The 13,093-nt window shown below is 49.2% G+C and overlaps 2 protein-coding genes across 5 annotated transcripts; one reads left to right on the top strand and one right to left on the bottom strand.

Moving 5' to 3' along the window:
* Window positions 1-97: 97 nt before the first annotated feature.
* Cog8 (component of oligomeric golgi complex 8) lies at window positions 98-10,331 on the bottom strand. 4 transcript variants are annotated; one of them, XM_075977096.1, is made up of 6 exons: window positions 9,874-10,327; window positions 7,518-7,725; window positions 5,060-5,887; window positions 3,757-3,925; window positions 2,013-2,189; window positions 98-471 (listed from the first exon to the last, which is right to left on the bottom strand). In XM_075977096.1, exons 1-6 carry the CDS (start codon window positions 10,266-10,268, stop codon window positions 314-316), a joined length of 1,935 nt encoding a protein of 644 aa, XP_075833211.1. In that variant the 5' UTR covers window positions 10,269-10,327; the 3' UTR covers window positions 98-313. The 4 variants fall into 4 exon arrangements, with proteins under 4 accessions (XP_075833211.1, XP_075833212.1, XP_075833210.1 ...); XM_075977093.1 differs by lacking the exon at window positions 98-471 and having other exon boundaries at window positions 1,715-2,189; window positions 9,874-10,324; XM_075977097.1 differs by lacking the exons at window positions 2,013-2,189; window positions 3,757-3,925 and having other exon boundaries at window positions 9,874-10,331.
* A 128-nt stretch (window positions 10,332-10,459) lies between these two features.
* Window positions 10,460-12,893, top strand: Nip7 (nucleolar pre-rRNA processing protein NIP7). Its single transcript, XM_075977100.1, has 5 exons — window positions 10,460-10,617; window positions 10,723-10,809; window positions 10,904-11,042; window positions 11,540-11,680; window positions 11,849-12,893. Exons 1-5 carry the CDS (start codon window positions 10,562-10,564, stop codon window positions 11,966-11,968), a joined length of 543 nt encoding a protein of 180 aa, XP_075833215.1. The 5' UTR covers window positions 10,460-10,561; the 3' UTR covers window positions 11,969-12,893.
* The last annotated feature ends 200 nt before the right edge of the window (window positions 12,894-13,093 follow it).

The following is a 13,093-nucleotide window of genomic DNA, read 5'->3' as shown; positions in this document are numbered from 1 at the left end:
TTAGCTCTTAATTGTGTGTGTGTTTCGTGTAGTTATTTGTACTGAGAATGTTTGCCTGCCCACTTCTGTTCATGCAAAATTGTCAGGGAATACCCACTCCTTCTTCAAGAGTATATTTCTACCCATGCTGTAACATATTCTGTCAAAACCTGCTGTCAGGACAAGCATTTCTATCATCTTCCTTTATCTCAATCCAGCACACACTGGCAGTCCACTGTTTACGGTCAGATTGGAACCAATTCCAAGTTGAAGCACAAAAAGATGTGCCCGTCTTCACCTGAAGTGTCTGCATGCCGGTTTTCCAGACCCTCGGTCAGTCATTGACCTCCATCCAGTGGAGATTGGTAAATGTCCCGCTGTCCATTTTGTCAATGAACAAGCAGCCCTGCAGATGATCCATTTCGTGCTGGATGATGCGGGCTGTCCACCCACTTGCTGACCACACCACCGGCTCTCCCCTTGGGTCCAGTCCTGCAAAGGAAGTTACAGGCTGGCTGAGGTGAGGCTCTTCCCAATGTGCTTAACTTCCTGACTCTATTTCCGAATTAATTCCTGCCCTAGCTACGCCTATTTATATTCTATCTACAGAGGCAGCATCCGAAAGTGAATATGGACAAATGCCAACTTTTTTACTCAGCCTGATTCCTAGCTCTACTACAGGGCAAGGATAAGAAACCCCCTCCTCAAAGCTTTCTCAGGTGCTATGTATCAAAGATATTTCAGCTTGGCACAGTAGCAAATAATAACCACATTCTATAAGACAATGTGGACGACAGGCATGGAATGGTTTGTTGCTCTAGCTGGATAAGGCTGGATCCCGTTTTCTTAGACAAGCCCACCATGACTTGTAAACTAGGAAAAACGTGTTAATACCGACACACATATATGGGAATCTATATACACACCTATGAGAGTTGAGACAGATACAGATTCCCTATCTAAGTCTCCCCGGTTGGCACCCTGCGTCCCATCTACGCGGGTTTTGCCCTGCTCTTCAGGAGTCCCGAGTTCCCTGTTCTCCCGGGTCCGACTAAGGAGAGCACGGCCACCCCGCCGCCCCCGTCCCTTGCACCTGAGATCTGCACGGCCTGGAAGCGAGGCACACACGCCAGGAAACCGGCAACGCTCTCGCAGCCCTCGGGGAAGGTGACCATGCGGTTGTCCAGCACCCTCAGGCTGGGGTTCACCAGCACGCGAAGCGGGAAAGGCTCCATCTGACGCAGCTCGCGCAGGCGCGGTGAGAAGGTGCGGAAGAGCGCGTCGGGGAACTCGAGCGCCAGCACTTGCAGCGGCACCCCCAGCTGCGGCGCACTCAGACCCAAGCAGCGCCGCCGCCGCATCACCTGCACCAGCCGCCCCACGAGCCGCTGCAGCTCCGGCCCCGCCAGCTGTGCGGGTTCCACCGGGGCCGCCACGGTGCGCAGCACCGGGTCTCCGACCTGGCACACGCGCGAGTATGGCGGCTGCGGTGCGCCCCATACGAGACGCCTCAGGTACCGCCAGTAGGAGCGCGTGCGTGCGGGGCCGTCTAGGCAGGCCGACGAGCTGCAACTCAGCACCCCGCCCAGCGGGACCCGCGCCGCTACCAGCAGCCCACCCAGCAGCCCCATGGCGCCGAAACCGCCGCGACCCGTCCTCCCGCTAGCGCCAGGGACGCCGGGAAGCGTAGTTCCCGCGCGACTTCTGGGACCAGTCATCCGAGACAGCAGCCAGGTGGCGGTAGTCGGTCGGCTTTATTAAAGCTGCCACGTACCACCGTGCCCCGCGACATCCTAGGCAAAGCAGTCTCAGCCTCCACACGAGCGGCGACCTTCCCTCTCCAGATGCCGCAGGCAGCGCTGTGCCTTTAGTCCTGCTCCCCAGCCTGGATGCAGGGAACACTGACTATGGCTCCTCACTGGGCGGCTGCGCGAGCAGCGGCTCCCCCACCACTGGCTCCCCAGGCAGAGGTTCCTCTGGTTCTCCCTTCTCTGACCCGCCCTCGGGGGCCGCTGAAGTAACTGGTTCCAGGCCAGGCTGCTCCGCAGAAAGCTCTTGAGCTGGGGCCACGAGGTCGGGCACTAGTTCCTGGCCATCTAGACAGAAGACTGACTCTCTCTTAGGCAGGATAAAGGCGAGAGGCTCCTGGATAGCGCTGATGTTCACATGCCCAAGGTTTCCGTGCTTGGAGAGCTGGGTGGGTGAAATGCCTAACCCAGATGGTAGGAAAAATGAAATGGAAAACAAGTTATTAAATTCAACGCAGAGACCATGGTGGGGGTGCTCAGGGTAAAGAACTGACACAATAACATATTCCAATACTACAAGAGCATACTTGTAATATATTAAGACTGTTATACTGGGGTCCCACGGTAAGGGTGGTTGGAGCAGGAGCCAGCCATTAGAGTCCTGGGATAGACACCAAGAGAAAGGGCTTGTGGTATCTATCCCAGGACCCTTAGCCAAAGTCATCACTGACCCCTCTGCCTGAGGAGGAGCTGTGTCTCCCCTCAGCCCTACTCCAGAAAAGATCTATAACTGGGGGAGTTTTTTTATTTTTTATTTTTTTTTACTGGTCTTATTTTTTGAAACAGGGTCTCTCCATATAGCAATGGCTCTCCTGGAATTCACTATCTAGACCAAGCAGGTCCCAAATCACAAAGATCCACCTGCCTCCTGTTTCCCAAATCCTGGGATCAAAGGCCTGTGCCACCAAGCCCAATGAGAGAGAGAAAGAAATTTTTTTGTTGTTTTTTTTTTTCAGTCAGAGTTTCTTTCTGGGTGGCCCTGGCTGTGCTGGAACTCACTCTGTAGACCAAGTTGGTCCCAAAGTCAGATCCACGGCCTCTGCACCATTTCTCTAGGAGGCGGAGTTGTGCAGACTAGGAGGTTAAGGTCATCCTCCAATACACAGCAAGGGCTACAGGAGACTCTTGTCCAAAAAAACAATCCAAAACAACAAAACCACTCTCTGAATATTGTATATAAAGGGAAGCACACAATAGGTAGTCCTTTTGTGACTGGCTTCTTCCGCTTGCCCAGATAATCCACATAGTGTATGATTCCATTTCTATAAAATGTTCAGAAACGACAGAGCAACAGCAAAAGTTTGCCAGGTACAACTGAAGAGTGTCTGCCAATGGGATCTTAGAGTGGCAGACTTCTAAAACAGGTGCTAGTAATGGTTACCCCACCTGCGTATATTTTCAGAAAGGCACTGACTTATGCACACAATACTTATGTAACTAAATGCCTGTAAAGCAATTTAAAACTTCATACTCTTAAGAAAGAAGTGGTGTGTGCCTGTGACCCCAACCCCTGGATGGTAGAGGCAGGATGACCGGAAGTTCAAGAATGGCTTTAACTACATAGCAAATTCAAGGCCAGCTACATGACTTAAATTAAAAATATTCACATACTCATATCCACACACAGACTTTACATTAATAAATAATTAAAAATAATAAAAATAGGCTAGGTGGTGGTGGCACACATCTTTAATCCAAGCCATTCAGAAGGATCTCTGAGTTTGAGGCCAGTCTGGTATACGGATTGAATTCCAGGACATCCAGGGCTACATATGAGACCCTGTCTCAAAACAACCAAAAACAATAATAATAAAATCATAGAAGAAAACCAGAGCTAGGTGTTATGGTTCATGCCTTTAATCCTACTCTGGAGAGACAGAGGGAGAGAGCTCTGAGTTCTAGGTCAGCCTGGGCTACACAGATCCTGTAACAAAAGGTAAAAAATTTAAAAATCTTTCCTTTTTCTTACCTAGAGTCTGGGCTATCTGAGCTGGCGGGAACAGGACTTGAAGACAGCGGTTCAGATACGGAACAAGGTCTTCCAGGAAGGCAGTGCAGAACTGGACGAAGATTTCAAGTTCCCCACTGCTGAATGCAGCCTCTTCAGCGCGATGGAATGCCAGGATTGTTTTAGTTACCTACGAGAGAAGAATGACAAGAACCTCAGACAAGTCTGCTGCTGCTGACGATGTGGACAGCACAAACGTGCAGCATGAAGAAAGGTCTTTCACAGCTGGGCGGCGGGGGAGCACACCTTTAATCCCAGCACTCAGGAGGAAGAGACAGGCTGATCTCTGTGGGTTCAAGACCAGCCTGGTCTACAGAGCAAGTTTCAGGACAGCTAAGGCTACACAAAGAAACCCTGTCTTGAAAAACCAAAAAATAAAAAAGTTAATCATTCTCAACACTACATTTCATTGCTATCTTGTCCAAATTCAGCACTGTGGTCAACAGAGACACTATTGTGTCACATCACTGGGGGGGTTGATGACCCAACTTGTTACGTTCTGGTACGACTCCCAGTTCCAGGAGAGGAGCATCATAAAATAACACTGGGGAGATGCTCTCCTGTTCCTTGAGGAAGAAACAGCATGTTGTGAGCTATCTATGGTAGATAGCCTCTAGAAACTGAGTTCTGTAACTTTTCCAATGGCATGGGGTGACACCTGACAACTAGAATGAACTCCTGATGGAGCCGGAGAATTAACTTCAGCAGACACCTGGACCCAGCTGATGCCTTGAATACGGCCTGTGAGACCCTGGGCAGAGGACCCAGAGACAGTGGACCTGGATACTGTTTTAAGCTGCTGAGTTAATGGGAATCTGGCTGAATGACTGCCACAGGTACTCTACTTCATAGCTTCTTCCAGGATCACCCCCACAGAGTCATGCTCTCCAGAAAAACCATTAAGACCACACTAAACCTCTCTAAGTCAGCAGGCACCATGCTTATATGGACTGGTTTAATACAAAAGCCTGGCTGGCTATTAACAAAGGCAGACCAAAGGACCCTCACCGCTACAGAAACTATCTTTATGGAAGATGTCACATGTACTTTACAAAGAGTTTCAGTGTAGTTGTGTCTTAAACTTTGTTGTGCACGCATTTTTGAGTTAATTGTGCACCTAGGATTGACTTAATTATTACCAGGAAAGTTTTCACCAAACTGTGCTGTGCTTAAACATGCCTAAAATAAACTCCTTGGTTTATTTCAAAGTTTGAAAAAAAAAAAAAAAAACAAAGGCAGACCAAGGTAGAAGAAAATTACCCACCTTGGCAAGGGCATCCTCCAAGGCCCGAGTCACATCCTGTGCTAGGGCCACAGGACAGCAGAGACGCAGATCGTTGAAAGCAACCAAAATGTTGTTAAGGAAGCAGGCAAGCGGCGGGAAGTCTAGGAGTACCATCGGTGGCTGCAACGTCCCGGGTTGTGTGGTTGGCACTGCAGCAGGCATGTTACTGCTGCCCAGGATGGCTGCAGCTGAGATGAGGGTGTACGAAGTCATTTCATCCTGGAATTTTTCTACTGCTTCCTCAACTGCTTTCTGGAAAGAGTTGAGTGCCACTCTCTGGAAAACAGGAGCCAACTGGCCCCGGAAATCAGCCCCCACCCGGCTAAAGGACAGCCCAAAGTACATGCATTGGCCTAGCAGAGAATCCAAGCGCCCTCCTATACCCCGGTAAAGATCGGTCTCTAACACTTGCAGGAACTGTGAGATTTTCTGCAGCACCCAGCCATGGAAGATGGCACCCTCATTCACAGTGTACTCTCCCATGGCAGACGGCAGCAAGGGGTCCTCATCCGAGAAGATGGCACGGTACTGAGTGATGATATCAAAGAGGTGGACCCGGCAGGCCTCTATGGTTTTTGTGATATGGAAATAAGGATCATCATTAGGGATGGCAGTCAGGATGGAGCGAAGCCAAGCATCCCGGGCCTGAAGAAACTTCACCCTCAGCTCAGCCTCAGTGAAGACATCCATGCGCCGGAGATAGCCAATGACACGCAGGCAGGCTGGGAGCTGGATGTTGGTCCTCAGTTGCTGGATCAACTGGCTCAGCATCAGCTGCATGGACTGGCGCACTTCATTCACGATGCTCTGACAACAGACACTGGGTCACACACTGGGAAAAGTACTGAGACCCATCCTACTAACCTGGTCACCAGGGGCCAACATTCTTACGGCTTTCCCGACATATAGTGGATTTCTTTTTTTTTTTTTTTTTGATTTTCGAGACAGGGTTTCTCCGTAGCTTTTGGTTCCTGTCCTGGAACTAGATCTTGTAGACCAAGCTGGCCTCGAACTCAGAGAGATCCGCCTGCCTCTGCCTCCTGAGTGCTGGGATTAAAGGCGTGCGCCACCACCGCCCGGCATATAGTGGATTTCTAAAGCTTACACCTGCAGGTTTACAGAGATCTGCTTGCATAACTAACTCTCTTGCTCAGAAATCCTCCTACAACTTCCCATCACAGTCAACAAACTACCAACTAGTCATCATGACCTCCAGGCCCTGCCTGATGCTCCAGCCTTTCTCATTATAGTCTAGGAAGAGCGCTGGTTTGGGATTCCTGAAACACTCCAGTTTCTTTCCACCTCACCCTATCTGCTTCTCCTCCTGGCTGCTGTCTCTCTAGATCTTCAAGCACTGGTTCTTTCTCACCCTGACCATGCTTCCCTTTACCCTAGTCCCCAACTCAGTTTATTTATTTATTTTTTGAGACAGAATCTCAGCAAGCTGGCCTCAATGTCACTAAATAGCTAAGGATGGCCTTGAAGGATTGATCCTCTTGGCTTCACCTTCCAGGGGCTGGGTTTATAGGCATATCCCAACCAGGCCTGCCTGGCTTTCTCTGACTTATTTCTTCAGATATTTACCAATATCCGCAATACTATTTTATTTATTTTTCTTTAACATGCCTTGCTGTTTGCCATGGGTGTCGGGCCCCCAGGAATTGGAGTTACAGACAGTTGTGAGCTGCCATGTGGGTGCTGGGAAATGAACCTGGGTCCTCTGGAAGAGCAATCAGTGCTCTTAACCCCTGAGCCATCTCTCCAGCCCCTGCGATATTATTTGTTTTTTTAACATTTATTTATTTATTTATTTTTATTTATTATCTATAGAATATTGTCTGTGCGTATGTCTGCAGGCCAGAAGAGGGCACCAGACATTATTACAGATGGTTGTGAGCCACCTGTGGTTGCTGGGAATTGAACTCAGGACCTTTGGAAGAGCAGGCAATGCTCTTAACCCCTGAGCCATCTCTCCAGCCCCTGCGATATTATTTGTTAATTATCAGACTTCACTAGAATAGAAACTTCGTGAGAGCCATGGCCTTGAGTTTGTTCACCTGGTATTCCTGCTACCTGAGGCAGTGTCTGGCACATGAGCAATATGATCTTTGGCCAGGCAGTGGCGCACGCCTGTAATCCCAGTACTAGGGAGACAGAAGCAGGCAGATCTCTGTGAGTTTGTTGTTAGCCTAGTCTACAGTGTGAGTTCCAGGATAGCCAAGGCTACACAAAAGACAAAACACTAAACAAAAATAATAAACCAAAACAACAACAGAAAAGATCCTTGAATGAGTGAGCCACTATCTTCTGTTCAGCTTACCTGGCTGGCAGAAATTGATATGAAATATGCAAAGGTTTCTACTTAAAAGCTTAGTCACAACCACAGAACTAATAATTACGAGACGTCAGCTTGTGGCCCTCTGGACAAGCTGGCTACCTGGATGACAGGGATAGAGGAGTATTTCCTTTCCAGTCGGCGAACATAGGCGGCAAGCTCCAGGGCCTCTTCGTAATAGCTATTTCGGACACAGGTGTCCATAAGCTGGGGAATCTCTAAAATCTCCAGGATTTCTGTGTGCCGGTTTAGAGTCAGGGTGTTCATCCGGCGGTTAGAGCTGATCTCCTCGGCCTCCTTCACAAAGTTCCTAGAAACAATTAAGAAAATAGATTTCCTCATTGTTTTGCACAGTTGGTAGTTACCAAGCACTTATTGGGCACTGGGCTCGATAGTTTGCCTGGTTTATTTAAAATCTTCCCACAGGGCTGGGGGTGGTGATGTACACCCTCGATTCTAGCCTTCCGGGGGCTGAGGCTGATATGAGTTCATGGCTCTTTTTCTACATAGTAAGTCTCAGGCTAGCCAGGGATACAGTTAACACTGTTTCAGAATCCTCATATCAAACTTATAACTCCTATTATAATTCAAGAAACTTTTTTTTGAGACAGTGTTTTTGTTCATAGCCCTGACTGTCCTGAAACTCTTTCTGTAGACAGAGATCTGCCTGCCTCTGCCCTAGAGTGCTGAGATTAATGACATGCCACCACCACCTGGCTAAAGAAATATTGTTTAATACTTTATTTTTTTGTGCCCTGTTGTGAAGGTGTCATATCCCCTGGAACTGGAGTTACAGATAGTTGTGAGCTGCCATGTGAGTGCTGGGAGTTGAACCTGGGTCCTCTGGAAGAGCAGCCAGTGCTCTTAACCACTGAGCCATCTTTCCAAGTCCCTTGAAGAAACTTTTAACTCAAGGCTTAAGAAACTTTTCAAGATCGCATCATTAATTGGTAGCTTACATAAAGCATCAAGATGGCTCAGTTGCCCTGACTTTGATCCCTAGATGCCACATAACGGAAGAAGAGAAGCTGTCTTCCGACTTCCACATGCACATGGTGGCACCCATCTCCCTCCATGTAATTTTTAAATGGCTTGTAGATCTGGATTGCTGCAAGGATGACCACATTTGGGGCTGAACTGCTCTAGGCCTCATTAAGGACTAAGGCAAGGCAAGGCACTTGGCCTCTCTGGACTTGTCTCTTTGGTTAAATAGTAAGCAGACCCATCTCACAAAGGCATGAAAGTTAGAGACAGGTAAGATGACATGTATGTGGCCAGGAGGCGCAGTGGTGCACCCCTTTAATCTGAGCACTGAGGAGGCAGAGGCAGCAGATCTCTGAGTCTGAGGCCACCCTGGTCTACAGAGGGATTTTTGGGACAGCAAGGGCTACACAGAGAAACCCTGTCTTGGAGGGGGGGAAACATTCATGAAGTACTCAGGACCTGACAAAAGCAAATGTATAAAAAGAGTAAACAATTTCCTTACTGGCTATTGGGGCTGTAGAGCTGGCTCAGCAAGCACTGCTCTTGGAGGGACTCAGGCTCAGGTCCCCACACATACCACTCCAGTGCCAAGGATCTGACACCCCTTCTGGCATCCTTGGGCACATGGTGCTCACATTCGTGCAGCCAAACCACTCATACACATATCTTTAATAGCTATTAATATTCTCTCATCAGAGCCCTAACCAGCCTACAAGCCACACTCTTGCCGAGTCCCTCAGGTCTGAATGTGATGTACGGCTGTTCAGCCTTTATCCTTTCTCTTTCTCCACTTCTCTATGGTAACTCTAGAAATTGGCTTTTAAGTCCTGAATCTCTTTCCAGACATAGAGGGTACATAGGCTGGATAACTAAGAATATAAGCGTGGGGACCTATGAAGCATTATAGCTCAAAAATGAAATGTTTTTGACGACCTATGATACCCCCAAATAGGGTTTCCATGTCAGCCTCATTTACCAATGGAAGTTTCAAAGCAGATAGCCTCCAACCCAAGCTGTTGAATATTCCTAATTATAAAGGTGCATATATAGTAAGCAGACGTTTATACAGCGTTAAGTATGTCGGGCCCAGTGTGTTGATACAATGTCTAGACACGTAGCTCAGGATGGCCAGAACTCAATACTCAGACTTGGACTTCAAGACCTTGAGCTTCAAGTGCTGGAATCATGGTTTGTGTCAACAAGACTGGCTGGATTTTTATTATTATTTAATACAACAGCCTATGAGGGAGAGGTGGACTCCTGGCTTCCAATTCTGACTTGGAAACTTACTAGCTGTGTTCTCGGGCAAGTCAGTTCACTTCGACTTCCTCGTCTGTAAATTAACAATGACAGTACCTACCTAGGTGGTTGTGGTGAAATTTAAGTGGATTAATAAGGCAACAAGGAGAGAGCTCTGCGCTCCACGTAGGGGTCAGCTACAGATATGGGCCTCTCAGCATTAGGCCAGCCGCACCTGCAGCTCTGCTGAAAGCTGGGCAGACGGTCGAGCAGGTGACCGAGGGACGTTTCCACGTCGCCAAAGAGACGGTGGATGCGCTCGGTGCACTCGGCACCGCGAATGAACGTCTTGTAATTGGCGAAGGCCAGGTCGCGCGTCTGCTGCAGCAGCTGGGCCCGCTCCTCCGCCAAGCGCTCGGGCTCGCGTCGCAGCCGGTCCAGCCCCGAGCCGCTCAGCTCCCGGAGGTAGCGGCCCACGTCCGGCCGCTCACGCCACTGGGCCTCGGGGAAGCGGTCGCGGAAGAGCGACGCCAGGAGTCCCTCATCTTCCACCTCCCCCAGCGCGGCTGCTGTGGCCGTCGCCGTGGCCGAAGCAGGAGCGGAGGACTGGAGAGTCACAGCAGTCGCCATCTTCCCAGCCAGCCAGCCAGCCACACGGTCACTTCCTCTCCAGACCCGGGAGGGCGCTGGCTTCGCGCCTGGAACCGGAAACGCGTTGGGAAACATTTCCTTTCTCTATGGTTTCTCCGCCCAGCCAGCTTTCCGGTTCCCCGGAGGTCCTCCGAGCTAGGTGGCACTAGCACAGAGAACACGTGGCACAGGGCTAGAGAGGCACGCTTTGGTGTTGCCAGGAAGCGGGGTAAGGTGACTTCCGTTTCCGTCTCTCCCGGCACGAGGATCCCTGGAGCCTGGCTAGCAGGAAAATGCGGCCGTTGACAGAAGAAGAGACTCGAGTGATGTTTGAGAAGATAGCGAAATAGTAGGCACCCGAGAGGCGGACGGGGGACGGGCGCGCGGGGAGCGGGGACGCGGCCCTGGGGCGGGACGGTCCCGGCGTAGCCTCCAGTCTCCCTTCTGCCCTCAGCATCGGGGAGAACCTGCAGCTCCTGGTGGACAGGCCCGACGGCACCTACTGCTTCCGACTGCACAACGACCGCGTGTACTATGTGAGGTGAGGTGGGGCTTGGCGCGCACCGTGTAACCGGCTGGAGGCCCGCGTCCGTCGGTGGCCGTCACCCAGGCACCTTCCTCCCTCGTCCTTGTAGTGAGATGATCCTGAAGCTGGCCGCCAACATCTCCGGGGAGAAGCTGGTTTCACTGGGGACGTGTTTTGGAAAGTTTACCAAGACCCACAAGTTCCGATTGCACGTTACAGCGCTCGATTACCTTGCACCCTATGCCAAGGTGTGTGGGGCTGGTCTACTTTGTGCCATCGGGGATGGAGTCGAGGAAGACGGCTAGATCAGCACAGACTCATTTACATTGAGTGCCTGCCAGTGTCAGCTGCAGATGTTTGCAGGTGTTGGCTGCTTGGGTATGCTTAGGAAGGGGTGTGGACCTAAGGATGCCGCGTGGCTGCATAGTCTAGAAACCTGTAGGGAAACAGACCTCCCCAGAGTCAGCCGGTGAGCAGAGAGAAGTGGCTGTGCTGAGAAGGATCCTGGGCCCCCGAAAAAAGGAAAAGAAACTGTTAAGCTGTCTGTCAGGTAAATTAGCGCGTTGAGATGTAGAATTGAGGAAGGAACTCCAAGGCGAAAAGTTTAGGGTCCAAACAGTTTAAAGGGAACGTGTCTGCTTGTCTGTTTGTCCATCCCCCTCCTCTCTTTTAACAGAAGCAGCAGCTGCTCTCACTTTAGGGTAGAGCTAGCGTTTTTGTCTCTTGGTTTTTAACCCTCTTTCAGTATAAAGTGTGGATAAAGCCTGGAGCAGAGCAGTCCTTCCTGTATGGAAACCACGTGTTGAAATCCGGTCTGGGTCGAATCACTGAAAACACTTCTCAGTACCAGGGAGTGGTGGTTTACTCCATGGCGGACATTCCTTTGGTGAGTAGAGATGGGAGCCGTTTGGAAGGAGTGTTGTTTCAGTCTACGCACCTGTGAGAGTTACCTCTCAACATCCTTCCAATTTCTCAGATACAGCTGTTTTAATAAAGCTTTTTGTTTGATTCCTTTTTTTTTTAAGTGAGTGACTTGGTATCTGTTCAATTCCAGGGTTTCGGGGTAGCAGCAAAGTCTACTCAAGACTGCAGGAAAGTGGACCCCATGGCAATTGTGGTGTTTCATCAAGCAGACATTGGGGAATACGTGCGGCACGAAGAGACACTGACTTAGGCTGGTCGTCCCGGGACCTTTCTGCTGTGTGAAAGGACTTGGCTTTGTTTCCTGTGTGCAGACATTATCATGTTAGATTTGGACAGCACTGATATGTGCAACTTGGATTCTTACTCAATGGAAATGGCTAAAAATAGGGTTCCAGGCCCACTTTGACTACTTGGCAAGTTCAAGGCTAGCCTGGACTACATGGTGAGACCCTGTCTCAAAAACTAAAAACAAACAAACCAAAAGCTGTCATGTGTTTGAGTAAACAGTGTCTCTGTTCTCCATCTGCATCACCTTTGAATCAACAGACTTGTTCTGATAGCGAGTTCTAAGTCACTGCACTAAGGACAGGAGCCGTTTTATTGTTATCTGTGATAACTCTTTTACAGGCTAGTAAGAGCATCTGGACTTCCTATTATTTTATTAGTATCATTAAAGATAGAAGCAGTCATATAAGACTAGTAGGCTCTGCTGTGATCTTACAGCTAGGATTTAGTAAAATAATAGATGTGGTTCAGCTGTTTTTCTTTGTGGTGAGCGGTGTATGGTGTGGAAGATCCTGTACTCAAGCCTCGATTCTGCTGCCTGCCGGTTGTGTGCTAATGAACAAGTCACTCCACTTAGACACGCTTCATTTTCTTCCTTTGTTAAAAGGAGGGAAAGGCCATGAAACTATTCAGTGTGGTTGTACACACCTTTAATTCCAGCACTGTGGAGGCAGAGGCAGATGGATCTCTATGGATTCGAGGCCAGCCTGGTCTGCGTAGGGAGTTTCTGACCAGCCTAAAAAACAGTCAAAACCCACAAAACTGGAAAAACATCTTTAATCATCAGTGTAACAGTCGTATTCGGAATTAAAAATAATGATTGTAAAGCTCCTTGCATAGGATCTGGCGAATAGTTTTGGAATAAATACTAAGATATATTTTTAAAAGAATTTTAGATTTATTTTTTGTGTATGAACGTTTTGTCTGCATGTGTGTGTATGTATGTGCCTCATGTCATGGAGGCCAGAAGAGGGTCTTGGATGCCCTGGAACTATAATTACAGATGTATGTGAGCTGCTGTGGGGGTGCTTAGAACCAAATTGGGTCTTTCCCAAGAGCAGCCCGTGCTCTTAAACCATTGAACAGTCTC

This window comes from Microtus pennsylvanicus, chromosome 6 (genome assembly GCF_037038515.1).
Source record: "Microtus pennsylvanicus isolate mMicPen1 chromosome 6, mMicPen1.hap1, whole genome shotgun sequence".
Taxonomy (NCBI): Eukaryota; Metazoa; Chordata; class Mammalia; order Rodentia; family Cricetidae; genus Microtus; species Microtus pennsylvanicus.
This window is presented reverse-complemented; position numbering and strand designations above follow the sequence as displayed.

Excerpts from the sequence above, each read along its gene's own strand:
- Cog8 (XM_075977096.1), bottom strand. The coding sequence starts at position 10,268 with ATGGCGACTGCTGTGACTCTCCAGTCCTCCGCTCCTGCTTCGGCCACG. Across the intron at positions 5,888-7,517 it reads CCTCTATCCCTGTCATCCAG|AGCATCGTGAATGAAGTGCG; the intron begins GTAGCCAGCTTG and ends GTCTGTTGTCAG. Across the intron at positions 3,926-5,059 it reads TGGAGGATGCCCTTGCCAAG|GTAACTAAAACAATCCTGGC; the intron begins GTGGGTAATTTT and ends CTTCTCTCGTAG.
- Nip7 (XM_075977100.1), top strand. The coding sequence starts at position 10,562 with ATGCGGCCGTTGACAGAAGAAGAGACTCGAGTGATGTTTGAGAAGATA. Across the intron at positions 11,043-11,539 it reads ACCTTGCACCCTATGCCAAG|TATAAAGTGTGGATAAAGCC; the intron begins GTGTGTGGGGCT and ends ACCCTCTTTCAG. Across the intron at positions 11,681-11,848 it reads CCATGGCGGACATTCCTTTG|GGTTTCGGGGTAGCAGCAAA; the intron begins GTGAGTAGAGAT and ends GTTCAATTCCAG.